We start from the raw sequence: 14,230 nt of genomic DNA, 5'->3' as shown, positions 1-14,230 counted from the left end.
CGAATCCTATAAAATCCACGATTTCCAAAGTTCGAGAACCAATTAAAACGATCGATTCACCTTCCGAAAAATGCCAATTACTCCTACTTCGATTCAGCATCTATCGAAGGAACACCTAACGGTAAGTATATACCGTAGGTCACTCCTGACCCACATACACGAAACTTCTTCGAACATAAAGCACCTAGGTCAGCGTTCGAGTTATCTGAACAAGCGGTTCGCGTTACTCTTCTCCCCCAGTTGCGAAAGGTCCATTCTACTAGGACTGCGTCTAAATGACTACGTCGACTAAGTCGAAGCTAATTCAGCGAACCTTTTCCAGACGTGGACGTGAGCATATTTTTCGATCAGCTTGGCCAGGAGCTGATTTATACCGCTTGCGTGGGTCTACTTGAAAGAGCGTTCCGTTGCCTCGGGAACGATCTGACGGCTTTCCTGACCACCCTCGATGGCGTGAACGATGTCGTGCAACACCAGTCTGGATCCGAGACGGAGGCAGAGTTCGTATGCATTGCCACGCCGGAAGCGATCGAGCTTCATTTTACAACTGACCACCCGTCTGTCGCGTATCTACTAGTCGGTAGCCTAAAGGGCATCGCCAGACAATTTTATAACGATGATGCCAATGTATATATTCTACCCGATCCATACAACACCAAATTTTTTAGGTGAGTAGTTTTCGATAATGCATTTACATTCTTTTTAGTTTGTTTTTGTTTTTATTCCCTCTATAATGAAAAATCTCGTACATGTTTGTTTACAGAACGAATTTTTTATAGTTCATTTTGCACTTAGTTACAATCTCCAGCGAATGGTATAACTGTAACAACGGCATATTTGAATATAAAAATTTTAATAAAGTTGGTACGCAGAGGCGAAAACATAGTCACACACGCGCAGAAAGAGGGTTGGCAGAATTTAATCCAGAAAGCGGCTCCTCAACTGCTTTTTATTCTGCTTCCATGTACCGTTATAGATTTAAGCTGAGAATATGTATTCGAAATCTGGTACGTCCAACGGCCAACTTGCGATTTATTGATCGTCAGAACACTCGAAACGAATAATACGCGCCGATGTACGATAGTTCTGTGTTACATTCAAAAGAACAATATTTAGCATTTGCTCGTTCGATCGGTAGCCGCTGTGCGTGTAGACATCGTATCGCTCGATTTACACCTATACTGGAAGAGTCCTAGAAATTGCGCCACTATGAAGTGGTCAAATATTGATCGCCGATGTTTGCCGACATTTAAACCAGGAACATACGGACAGCCTGCCAATTTCAAGAACTTCATTACACATTCGCCATGGGAAACGAATTCGTTAAATAGTAAATCTGCTTCCAATTACTTGTGAGAAAGGAACACCGTCCAAATAGTTCGAGCCCAGTTCCGTAATTAGTTCGAATTAGCTCCGTTTTGATCAAGACACCTTGTAAGGAAAATCGATTCGCACAATGTGTGATAGCATGAATTCAAAAAGTAATTAGCAATATAATAAATAGATAAGAAATTGTGTTTGTTTTTGTGTATCTCTATGAAATTTGATTTGAAAAGTTATGAAGTTTGGCAATTTAAATATCTGGAGATAGAATACTTTTTGAAAATTGAAGTATTTGAAAGTCTGAAATTCAGAATTTGATCTAACCTATAACATGGTTCGACTTTGTACACTAACCCGAGGCACTCTATCCTACAAGCGTAATGACGTTCACTGAACTGCTTCGCAGGTATCATATCACTCCAGAGCGCTATAGCGAGCATTTGGTGGTCGATCCGGAGATCGACGATAATCTCGACACGGTCACGTCCCCGTTCCGTCCACTGTCGACCGAAGCCACGGACCTACGTATGGGGGTAGCAAGCTTTTGCAAAGCCTTCCCATGGCACTTTGTGGTTGATCGACAATTAGAGCTGGTGCAACTTGGAGTCGGATTTATGAGGATTTTCGGGCATCATCTTAACCGATTAGGGAGAGAAATATCGACGTACTTCGCTTTTACACGACCACGCGGAGTTACTTTGATCTTTCATGAGATACTGAAGCGCGCGAATACACCTTTCGTGCTCACCCTGCAAAGACCGCAGGGCGTCGATAAATATCCAGCGGAGGTATCTGAATATACAATGTTATTCTTATGCAAATCGATAAAATTATTACACGTAGAATGATCAAAACTTTGCCGAATTGCATATCGATGCACGAAATCAAAGATTTAACTTTTATCGTGACAGGGATCGAGATCAATCTCTGATTAAATTTTGTCACGGTTGCTGAAAATTTGAAGGAATAATACGATATGAAACTAAATTAGTCTTTATAAAGATCGACGTAAATTTAATTCGGTCGAAGATTGTATTACCTTATACGTATTTTTAAAATCTTTATGTAAAATGCTGAAGCATCGAATATATTATCCATATCGAATCGAGTTACAAAAATTTTACTACTAATAGGATTTCAATCATTCCAGGGTTTGGAGATGAAAGGTCAGATGGTCCATTGTCCTGAATCGGATTCCATTCTATTTGTGAGTTCGCCATTCTTGAACGGTCTAGAAGGATTAACTGGTCGAGGACTTTTTATATCTGATATTCCATTACACGACGCCACGAGAGACGTTATCTTGGTTGGGGAACAGGCCAGGGCGCAGGTATAATAAAATTCACATTTTATCCTCTCTCCGGTATCGTTACATTTATATTTATAGAATTCATATGAGCGACAATATTATACATTCCATTAAGCGATGCGTTATGTTATGAGCGATGTAAAAGAGAATTTCAACGTGCAATTTTATCCGTCTATGAAAATTTCATCAATGAATAGATCTTTTGAAATACTCATTAGAATTTTCAATAGAATGATGTTTAGATCGTAATACATCTTTAAAGGACGCGTCTGTTTGAAAAGATTTTGATTCCTCAGGATAGAGGGCAACAGCGTACAGAGCGTTACGTTTTAGATGGCGACACTATCCAGTGGAGTCGATGAAATCAAACATGTGCTGATAAAGTCGTTCTCTTTATAAATCCATTATTTAAATTTTCTTTTTTTTTTTTGAAAATTATATAATCATACGGAAGAATAATTTTAATTAAAAATTAATTTTCTGATGCAGGATGGTTTGAGAAGACGGATGGACAAATTGAAAAGCTCTATAGAAGAAGCAAACCTAGCTGTGTCTGCGGAAAGAGAAAAGAATGTCAGCTTGCTTCATCTTATATTTCCTCCAGATATAGCAAAGCGTTTATGGTTGGGTAAATATTTCAATTACGGTTAAACCAATAGAAAAATCCTAGTATTTTAACTTTCGTTTCTTATTTGATCTTGAATTGTAATTTTATCTGAATTCAATTGCATATTTTTTTTCAGGGGAAACAATCGAAGCAAAAACTTATCCTGAGGTGACGATGCTTTTCAGTGATATTGTCGGTTTTACAGAAATTTGTTCTACCGCGACACCAATGATGGTTATCAACATGCTTCAGAACCTTTATGAACAGTTTGACTCATTTTGTGGCCAGTTAGATATTTATAAAGTGCGAATTTTACGTAAATGAGTGTATTATCTTTTAAGACTTATTATGAAGATATTAATTAAGTTAAAATCAAAATTTCAGGTGGAAACAATTGGAGATGCCTACTGCGTTGCATGTGGCCTTCATCGTAACACTCACATTCATGCACAACAAATAGCTTGGATGGCTCTAAAAATGATACAAGCATGTTCTCACCATTTAACTCACAAGGGTAAACCAATAAGGGTGAGGAAATATTTACGTCTCCTTAATGTATTTTACTATTGGGTTTGCATCCCATTTAAGATAGATACATTTTAGTTGGGAAATTTTTTCAATAAATCTTATATCAATTAAAAGTGTCTCCGACAATGTTAAAATTCTAATCAAATACTATACGCGCATGTAGAAATAACTAATATTCCACGTTATACACATATTTCAAGGATATGGTATTTAATTGTTTACTATTCCTATTTATGAGGCTATTAAAACTTTTCCCATTTAAAGTATTCCTTGCTTGCGATGACAGAAAGGATGATAAGTAAGGTGACTGCGCTACTCCATTAACTTGCAAAGTAGGTTACGCCAGATTTAATGCGATACAGACCATAGTTCACTACAGTTAATAATTTATTACTTTGTAATTTACGTCGGTATAAGTAAATGTTGTATTCTCACGATTTTAAAATTCATTTATCATGTTTATGATATTTCGAAATTTTCATATAATGGTAATAACATGAAATAAATGTTACATATATTATTCCTTCCTAAAATTTGTTAATTTGAAGACTATAAACTGCAAATGTCTTCTTCTAATTGATAGAATTCCAATTTTTACTTCAATTTTTAATAGGGGAAATTTTCATGATGAAAATAATATTTTAGATGCGTATTGGCATTCACACTGGAATGGTACTAGCAGGAGTTGTTGGAAAAAAGATGCCAAGGTACTGTCTTTTCGGACACAATGTTACCTTAGCTAATAAGTTTGAATCTTTAAGTGAACCTCTTCGTATCCACATTAGTCCAACGACGTATGTGTAAGTAATTTCCACTTATAACATTAACGATATCAAATCGATAATATACCAGTGTACTACGTATTTATATTCTTACAGTAAGTCTCATGTCACTTACATTGTGATTTGTTTATGACAGCTTATTGAAATATCCTATATCAGGATTTGATCTGGAACCACGACAAAAGGAATTCTTACCAAAGGAATTTCCAGCTAACATAGAAGGAACGTCTCACTTCCTGAATGGCTACAAACACAAGGACGTTGACGTCACTTTCCCGTTGGATTTACATATTCAGAGCGCGATCAGGGAATACGGGCTCGGGAGCAGCGTGTAGATACTTAAATAATAAAAACCATTCCAACGAATATACGTCGTTCATGAATGTCGCTATACCAACGCTACTCTGTCCATACTAACAACACTTTCTCGGTAAACGTCTGTTTCTAATGAGTTCACAAACTGGCACCGTGTAACAACGCTGATTCTAACCAGCCTAAACGGCCAATTCCCGGGCCGATAATATTTATACGCAGAGTATTAGGTTACAATTATTATATACTTATGACCATATGAGCAAATAAATCTGTATCATAAATCATCTGATTTATTTAATTTGTCGACATTCCACCGATATCTACTCTGTCACGAATGCCACATTCCTTCATTAGCGGCCAGATATTAACGCTGCGTAACTTTATCATCCGACATTGATCGATCTACAAATTTGTGAGAGATAAAAAGACAGTTATCATTTAATTAACTTTATCATATTACGATCTAAATAATAAATAGCCTGCAGTCGAGTTTTACCAACAAACATTCTATTTCCCAAGCGTATACAACTGCGAGGATATCAATATCTCGAATGCTTACCGCGAGTCGATATAGCGCCATTCTTTCATTCCGTTCCTTACCTACCACTATCCCTTTGAAGCCCTTTGGTTTTATTTTTGATAAGACTTGTTCAAGATTCCAATCTTTTACAACGTGATTCTTTGTTCTTGGAAATAATAGAACAATTTGTATTCTTTACCGAAGCAGCCGGTTATCGTTACAGGCTGCTCCGTGACGCGTTGTCCGACCAGTTCTTTCTTTCCTTCTTTCCCTTCGACCTGATACTCTATCGGTGCACTTTCCCCCGCGACATTACTTATTTACCATGGTACGTTACGTTCCCGTGATCGCGTCCGTTCCGGTTTCCTCCTCGCCACCACGGTTCCCCTTGATTTCTACCATTTAGCCGCGACGTTAATGTCTCGAATGTCGTTTCATTTGCACGAAACCCATTGTCCAAGGAAAAGAAATGTGATCGTAAAGGAAGACGAGTGGAATACCTATGTTTAGTCGTGCTGAGATTTAAATCCTACCAACGTCTCTGACTTCCAGATCGATTTCTAAATTAGTATAGTTCTCTGTTAGTAAATACTAAATATTCTTTTAATTCTACATAGATATTTTATTGATCGTTGAATTTCTTTATGGCTACTATCATCGCAGACTTCAATTACATTTTACGATATATTCTCTTAGATAAATGTCATTTTACGAATAGAAATATGTTGTTCATATTTATAGTTCAACAAACATCTTGATGTTCGCTATGTTGACTCATAGGTATTAATTTAACTTAAATGCTACGTATTATATCGAGATTCATCAATTTCAAAATGTACAGAATAGGCTGTGCAAATAATTGCTCTTCTTCGAACATCATAATTGTTTTTTCGGCTTTATTTTGCAAGATCATCGCATGATCATTTCGAATTGGCGTTTTCATGATTTCAACATGTGAATCGAATTTATCTTTCGTTCCAGAAAATAATCATAATCTATTAATAAGCATTGTAAACAAACATATTGAACAATTAAATCCATACGATGCAATTGATTGTATTAAGAATTAAAGTGTATATTACGGATAATTATAAATAATACATGTATTAAACGTATAATGAAATAATGACGTTCAATATGTCGGTATTATATAAATATAACGTTGCAATTCTAACAAAATATTGTACAATTTTCCAATAAATGTTGCAGGCATTAAATTAATGCAGCAACAAACTGTAATATTTCAAGGGCAACTAATTAGAACGTAGCACGAAGAAGATTTTTTAAATTGGTTATGAATTTCGTTATCATCGAATTTCATTTTCAATTTCATTAGAAATCGGTTTTTGAATAACCATAAGTGGCCTGGCCAGTTCAACATGTAATAAGACAATGGTAGTATTACACTTTCGCAGATCGATACTCGAGTGAACTTTACTTTCAGCTTCGGTTAAAATCTACAGATAATCATGGCACAATCTGATACTGTAGAATTCTCTTTATTGGAATGAAATTTTAGTTAGTGCCGGATTAAATGAAACTCCTGTGAGATTGAATCCACTTATCTAAATGTGAATTCCTATTACTTAAATGAGGAATCGTAGGTAGTGAACGGAATTAGGAAGCCTCTATTACACGAACTATCTGTCATATGGCAAGTCCTAATAAATGGACTATTACTGTCTTTTCGAGCTTTCGCGGGGAGACGCGTTCGCGAGGAAACGCGTTAACGGGAGTCGTGAATTCCCATTACTATTATAAGAATCGAAACCACGAATATATCGATCCCCTTATTTCTTGTGGAATAATAGGGGTGATTGATGTGGTATAACACTGCAATTAACAGGGTTATAAAATTTGTATTTTCAACACTTAATACACTGAAGAGTTACACCGTTACGTATAATATAAATGTCGTAGACGATACTTTAAAATATGACACTCCGATAGAGCAAGGCTCGTGATGTAACAGAAGTAGCAATTGAACAGACTGATGTTTCGCTCTCATGCAATTACGGAGGAAAGCTCAGTGTGGGTGTGGTTTTTTGAACGAAGAAAGCGGATTCGTTGCTCACACTTTTCGTTGGTAAGGTGAGGGCAACGATCTGCGATGTTCATTAGTTCTAGTCAATGTTAATGAGTGATGAAAGGGGAAAGAAACCTCCTACCAATGTTGCTAGTTGGTGTCATTATTTACGATTTCATATTTCCTTATAAGAACAGCTGGCAACTAGATATGAAATAGATATTTCCTAAATTACTGAAAAAACATATTTTCACTTTCCGATTATTAGAAATTTGAAACCCCGTTATCAGCAAATTACAACCTTTACGCTAGACTGATTTCATAGCTTTTGCACAAACTATATTGTATCATTAATGCAATCGTGTCATAGGTAGAAAGCAAGATCGATAAATTCCTTCAATATTAACTTCTGTTGTATGAATTATTTGTTCCCTGATAGTAGCTCGAGATAAATAAAGTTCTACCGTAATGGTTTCCGGTATTGCAAAAGTAGCCAATCACGCGTTTGTTCGAAGGGCCCTGTACTGGTTCGTACTATGTCGACACTCATAATTCCGGAGCATACACGCGTTATTTTACCGAGTTGTCACAAAAGAAATCGAGGGAATAGTGTAAAACTAAAAAGCCGGCAAGAAAGGAATTACAAAAGAACCGGCAATGTCCTGGTTGCCTGGTTGCGCGGCCGCACACATAATACCGGCGTATCTGACCGCGTGCTTTTTCGCGTGCCTTGCCTGTGTAAACGTACCTTTACTATTTCTTATGCTGCCATTCATCGCAACGAAACCCGAGGCCGTGCAAAGAGAAAGAAATTAAACATTGGACCTTCCGGCTATGCCGCGTAATCAAACGCCGCTGAAACTAACGAAGCAGTCCGCGGAATGAGACAGACAGAGCCTGATATCAAAATACAAGAAACGAGCCAGATACAGAAAAAGAGAGAGAGAGAGAAAGAAAAAAGGAAATAGCACGCGCGAGAGTAGGCATAGGGGAATAATAACTTAGATGACGTGCAATGAAAAATACACGTATAGAAACGTATAGAAAGGGAGAGAAAGAGAGAGAGAGAGAGAGAGAGAGAGAGAGAGAGAGAGAGAGAGATGGGCCAGCGGAAGAAGGAGAGAAATGAGAATATCTTCCGTTTGCGAGAACGAGCATCGTGAGCATCATAGCCATACAGTATTATGTCTCTTCTCTTCAAAGTATGACTATGGTGGAACGAAATTACACGTAATGGTAGAAAATGACGAAGGGAAAGTGGTGAACAGATGAGAAAGGACGGTCGTATTGATGAACATTTATAGAGGAAAAAGCAGCTAAAGGTCGACCGTAAGAAACTACGGCGACTTCTGAAAGAAAAGTTACTTGGATTACGCTGATCGAGATGGCAATTTGGGTAATCTCTCTCAAGCTTTGTTCGATAATACTCATTTGGAGCATCCGATAGAGATATTTTAGAAGATATTCCGGTCAATTTATTATTCATTGCGTGAACAGATTAATGTACGAGAGTAATTTGGAAAGTTTAAAGGTTAATCCACAGATAATAGGAATATTTGAAATATTTGGCATAATAAAACCGACCATTCATGTCATAAACGATCTTAAAGTCTACTAATTGAAAGAATATATTGAAAAATGAAAGTAACTTGAAACCCAAAGTCGTGTATTATCAATATCAGATCACGTGAATTTTTTAAGCAGTCCTGGTGAAAAAGAAGTGATAGCGCAATTTCGAGAACGTTAGTCGTCATAATAATGACGTCCATTCATCCGTCAGTCTGTCGACAATGGGTGCAAATTAAGCTTGACTGAACGGAGCATCCTAAGCAAGAGATAATTTCTTTCTTCCACTAGCTGATTCATAATAATTCGAATTCGGTAAATATATTGTGTGTTGAAGTTTACAGTATCTCCGCTTTACACTCGAAATGTACATTATTCCATCCGAATGAGTACATTGTTCCCGTGCCAGGGATCCTCCTTGCAATAGATTGCTCATTGTACGCTAATGCACCGAAGTAATCGATTAGCGAGCACTTCTGTGCATTTAGAGAATCATCGGACGTGTATGTCAGACTATTAATTAGGTGACGCATCTGGGCTCGCGGCCACCGTACGAAATTTCACAAGTTTCAAATCCGTTTTAATTGGAAATGCGAGTATCGTCGATCGAACAAAACGCGACAACTCACCATAATATCTGTTGAATGAAATGTAATCGATGCTAATGAAAGTATGAAAGTATTTTGCGTAATATTCCGTGTCACTGAAAATCATTCGAACGAACTTCATTTCCTACATTTTTGTCTTTACGCATTTAATTAGTTATGGTAAAATGCAAAAAAGGAAAAAGGGATGAAATTGAGAGAAGTTAACTCGAAGGATAATAACTTACAAGCGAGTTAACTTTCATTTTTACATAGCTACGTAAATACTTTAATAAGATACTCACGTGGTTAAACGCTGATGGTAGGATATTTCAACTATCCCAAGTTTAATATACGCGGCATTATCTACATTCTCAGCTTAATTACATTCTCTTAATAGTTTGTAACAGCTCCAAGTAAACTGATACTGAGGTATCCTGAAATTAAGAAATCATTTTATTATGCGAAAGAATCGAAGTTCAGTAAATTATTCGAATTATTTGCTATTAATGATTTACGTCTATGTCTTTGATATTTAAAGATACGTAAAATTATCTAAGGAAAACTGCTGAAGGATAAGAAGTATTCGCAAAAATGTTCGCGACTAAAGTATAGTACAAACAAAAGAACAGAACACGAGGAAAAGTTGTGCATCATGGAGTTCTATACTTATACAAGCAGGTTAATGAGTGAAAAAACTTGGGTGGACATTGTATTTAACTGAAGTAATGAGAGTTTACCAATTAGCAGAGAAATAATGCTTGTTAGATACTTTGTGTATTTTTCATACCTTAGAATTAACTAATCGTGTTGAAAAATATCACGAATTGATTTAAGCTGAGGGTTGCTTTATATCGTGCAACTGGAACAACTTAAAAATAGCGGAATATGTAAATACTTGAAAAACTTTATTAATTTCCGTTGCATTTCTATTCATAGGATTTAAGAATTGCTTTTTTAGAATTTTTTAAAAATATCACAATAAAAATAATTCTTTGACATTTGTATAGAATTAAATAATCGATAATTAAATAAATAAGGAACGTCTAATAACACATTACTTCGTCACAGCTATAACTGATTTTATTAGCAAGTTTTAATTTTACGCTCGGTTTTTGCTAGAGAACATAAACATTTTTCATTCTTCACGTTTTAGTCTCTGCTCATCCTCTTCCCATGGCGAACAGGACAAGTATGAGACAATGAGACAGGCTTGAAAAATTACCGCAGCACTGTCTACTGCAAAAGTTTCATTAAGAAACACTTCGTAATTTATTTTCGCACCTACAACCATGTAGGTCCTCTCTTTTTACTCAAATCTTAGTAAACAGAATCAAACAAGTTTGCTACAGAGGTCCTTAAAAAAAAAGATTCTTAAAAGAAAGAATCCTTAGAGAAAGGAGATAATGATTTAACATCCGCAAGTAAAATCGGTATAAATATGTATCAACAATATTTCTACTTTATGACGGTATCGATCTACTTTCATCTTTGAAAGACTGTCATAAAAGCTGCACAAACTGGAAGAAAATGCAATAAAGTCGAAACTACTTCGTTATCAATTAGAACATCTTAATGGAATGCTTTCGACGGAATATGTCATATACAACACGATTTCCGATTCATACCTGTTCTCCCATATCTATTCTCATAATGCGAGCACGAATGCACGATATTGAGATACGCGTGTATTCTTTGTGCCGTTTCATTCAACTGTCTCTCTGATCGATTCGCTTATTCGATTAGATTGCAATGACTTCCGGCTTTTGGAAACGATCCGAATATTAAATATTTAGCGAATACCTCGCTGCGCAGTCGTTTATACGTACCAAAATGTCTTCTTCCCTCTTGTTGACAAAAAAATATTATTCGAGTATAAACATGGCGCGATCGAAATTGTTATACACGCGGGCAGAAAATTATTCTTTATGAAAGAGCGAATCAAACGAGCAGAATAAAATTTGTTCGCCCGAGGCACATTTCGAGACATACATACACATTTATATAGCTAATATAAAATACGGTCCATTGGTTACTATAATGCTCCTTATAGTTAACTATGTAAGTATATAATATATATATTTTTGAAAGTAAACCTTGAATGACACTAACCTTTGTTTATTTCTGCGTAAGAAATCATTTTCTATTTCTCATTGTAAAATATTTTTGACCGCACCCCGAACATATGCATACGAGAAAGAAGGAGAACAAAAAGAAAGAAAGGTACATATACGAGCACAAGTTAAAATTATTGGTATTACGAAACCAAAAATTTATTGCGGATACGAAAGCTTACATCTCGTTTCCGACTAACGTATTGAATTTTCAAACGCGCGACACCAAACCTTTTAACCATAATAATTCTGCATTATATACATAGCGTCAATATCGTACGCAATTCACTACGGAAAAATATTTCATGGACAATGTATCCTACGACCGGAATAACGGGACGTTATCTGGTATTTCTCGGAGTTGCACGAAATCATGGTTGATTCGGTTAATCTGTTCAGGCGCGGGAAGAGATCATATAAAGAACTATTCTACGCGAGATATTATTAGCGTAAAAAGATATTTTGTCATGAATGGGATGAGGTCGAGAGACGATGCATGAAATACACGAACGAGGGGACTATGGTGAATGGAACGTAATTTATTCAATTGCTACTAATAAATGGTGTACACCCGAACAGCACGGTAGATACGCGCGACTAAAAATTCGCCCGCCATTGCCACTCCCTCTGCATTCTGATTTAACGTTGATCAATCGTAACTTCGGCGTTCGAACACTAACATACACGAAGAGAAAACGTTATATACCAATCCGAACGATCCATTTCCACGACTGATTCGTTCCACAATGGCTATTGTCTCTGACGCGTTTATTTACGCTTGGCAGCCTTGCCGACTAACATTTCACGAGCCTAAAAAACGCCGAATACAAACCTGTCGCTAACGATTTAAGTCGCAATGAATACAATTATCCAATTGCAAAAGTAACGTTATAACCTACATATCGAGCGATGGTTACGTACAATTCATCCACGTTAGTTCGTATTGAATAGTGACCACGAAGCGAAAATATCGGCAACACGATGCGTTCTCGCGTATGGATTAAAAGGAATTGCCATGATCGAATCGATAGAACCGAAGCGTGCTCGATCGATGAATTCTAAAGTTTGTGCCGGAACTATTGGATTTAAATTACACTCATTGAACATTCGTACCTGTACAATAGAAAGATATAGTCGATCATACGTCCATCATGTCGCGCGTAGATTCGACTCTGTTTCGAGATAACTCGTGCCACGTGCTCGCCAAATGCGTATACACTATACATGCGTCTTCGTATGTATTCACAGTTCAAAAGAGATTGTTTACCGCGACCCGCGTACCGTCGTGTGAATGTCGACCGTGTTTACCGAGAGGGCTTGGGAACTTCTTCGTAGAAGTGAGGTAAGAGCGATAAACAAACTAACCTCGAAGTTTAGTGGCTACACGCTAGACTGACAGTTAGATATATTATACATATACATACTTATGACTTACGATGAACTTAAATCATACCTCTGCTCTGGTGGCAGTTTAAGGTACTTCAATAAAAGATTTGACTTTGATCTTATAGATTTTAATTCACAGTTAAATACATAACTAATCTAAAAAATCAACGAAACGTCAGACACTTCTTATGAGATACAAATTTTAACCTATAAAAAATGATTTAAAATGATATATTGAAGAAGTGGATAATGTATTTAGAATGAATGATTCTTACCATTGAACGTGATCACGACGCATAAAATGTACAACGTCGTATCAGGATCGCTGTCTCGTTATATTTACAAAAATCGTGATTGTTATTTTCGGATGGTATTTCTGCATCGATGAATCGCGAAGGATTTGATTTAGGATGTGCAGAACTCGTACGAGAAACGTACACTCGAGTTTCTAAGGAATCGAAATACAGAGAGACCGGCCAAAGACGCGTGACGCTGTAGGTCGGGTATCGGCCGCCAGGAGCGCAGCAATCGCGTACGCTAGCCTCAAGACTTTCTCGACACTCAGTCTGCCGGAGTCTGCAGCGCGCGAAAGTTGTATATGCGACGCGTAGCGTGTGTCATATCGGGCCCGTAAAGGATTTCGTTCGGGCGTCAGTGCTCTGCGATCGACAGTTTCTTTATCTCTGTGCAACGTAATGTGACAATCGGGACGCACGCCTCAGTTCGTGATCGATATCGATTCTCGCGGTATCGAACGTGGATAAATAGATCGCAAGTGTCGCTGTTGTCGTTTTTCGTTTCTGTAACTCGTCGAACGCGTTACCACGTGATTTTTCTCTAGAAAGTTTGTAACGCGGAGGCAACCGTGTTTTTCGTGCGGCGATTTACAGTGAGTGTTTTGATCATTTCCGGAGTGTGATTAATTTGCGAGTCGTTCCGTGAGCCCTCGATGTATATCGATATATACACGATGTACGCGTTGCGGTGAAAACGGAGGGAAAAAGAATTTAAGCGGGAGTGGCGTTGGTAATTTCGTTCGTTTCGTTTCGTTTCGTGGATCGGCCACTCTCTGTCTTTGTGTGTGTCGCAGCTGCGGCGTCTCTTGCAACCGGCTAAAAGAAACAGAGAAGGAAAAGGAGCAAGGTTGCTGGTGGCGGCTCCGATTGACGG

General features: G+C 37.3%; 1 protein-coding gene and 1 long non-coding RNA gene across 3 annotated transcripts in view; one reads left to right on the top strand and one right to left on the bottom strand.

Annotated features, from left to right (window-relative positions):
• The window catches only part of LOC126915832 (head-specific guanylate cyclase), a 49,899-nt gene extending 44,751 nt beyond the window's left edge, over nucleotides 1-5,148 (top strand). Inside the window, exons 4-11 of the mRNA XM_050720927.1 lie at nucleotides 323-668; nucleotides 1,730-2,111; nucleotides 2,474-2,653; nucleotides 3,122-3,260; nucleotides 3,376-3,542; nucleotides 3,624-3,767; nucleotides 4,413-4,567; nucleotides 4,686-5,148. Coding sequence (XP_050576884.1) covers nucleotides 323-668; nucleotides 1,730-2,111; nucleotides 2,474-2,653; nucleotides 3,122-3,260; nucleotides 3,376-3,542; nucleotides 3,624-3,767; nucleotides 4,413-4,567; nucleotides 4,686-4,884 — 1,712 coding nt within the window. The 3' untranslated portion in view covers nucleotides 4,885-5,148. The remainder of the gene's footprint in view (nucleotides 1-322; nucleotides 669-1,729; nucleotides 2,112-2,473; nucleotides 2,654-3,121; nucleotides 3,261-3,375; nucleotides 3,543-3,623; nucleotides 3,768-4,412; nucleotides 4,568-4,685) is intronic.
• LOC126915861 (uncharacterized) lies at nucleotides 5,129-13,577 on the bottom strand. 2 transcript variants are annotated; one of them, XR_007710361.1, is made up of 5 exons: nucleotides 13,336-13,577; nucleotides 9,866-9,997; nucleotides 5,701-5,944; nucleotides 5,424-5,543; nucleotides 5,129-5,266 (listed from the first exon to the last, which is right to left on the bottom strand). It is a non-coding gene; the product is annotated as an uncharacterized LOC126915861 (long non-coding RNA). The 2 variants fall into 2 exon arrangements; XR_007710362.1 differs by having other exon boundaries at nucleotides 5,129-5,543.
• Nucleotides 13,578-14,230: the final 653 nt, after the last annotated feature.

This window comes from Bombus affinis, chromosome 4, assembly GCF_024516045.1.
Source record: "Bombus affinis isolate iyBomAffi1 chromosome 4, iyBomAffi1.2, whole genome shotgun sequence".
Lineage (NCBI taxonomy): Eukaryota > Metazoa > Arthropoda > Insecta > Hymenoptera > Apidae > Bombus > Bombus affinis.
Note: the sequence above shows the minus strand (reverse complement) of the source record. Positions and strands in the feature narration are given on the sequence as shown.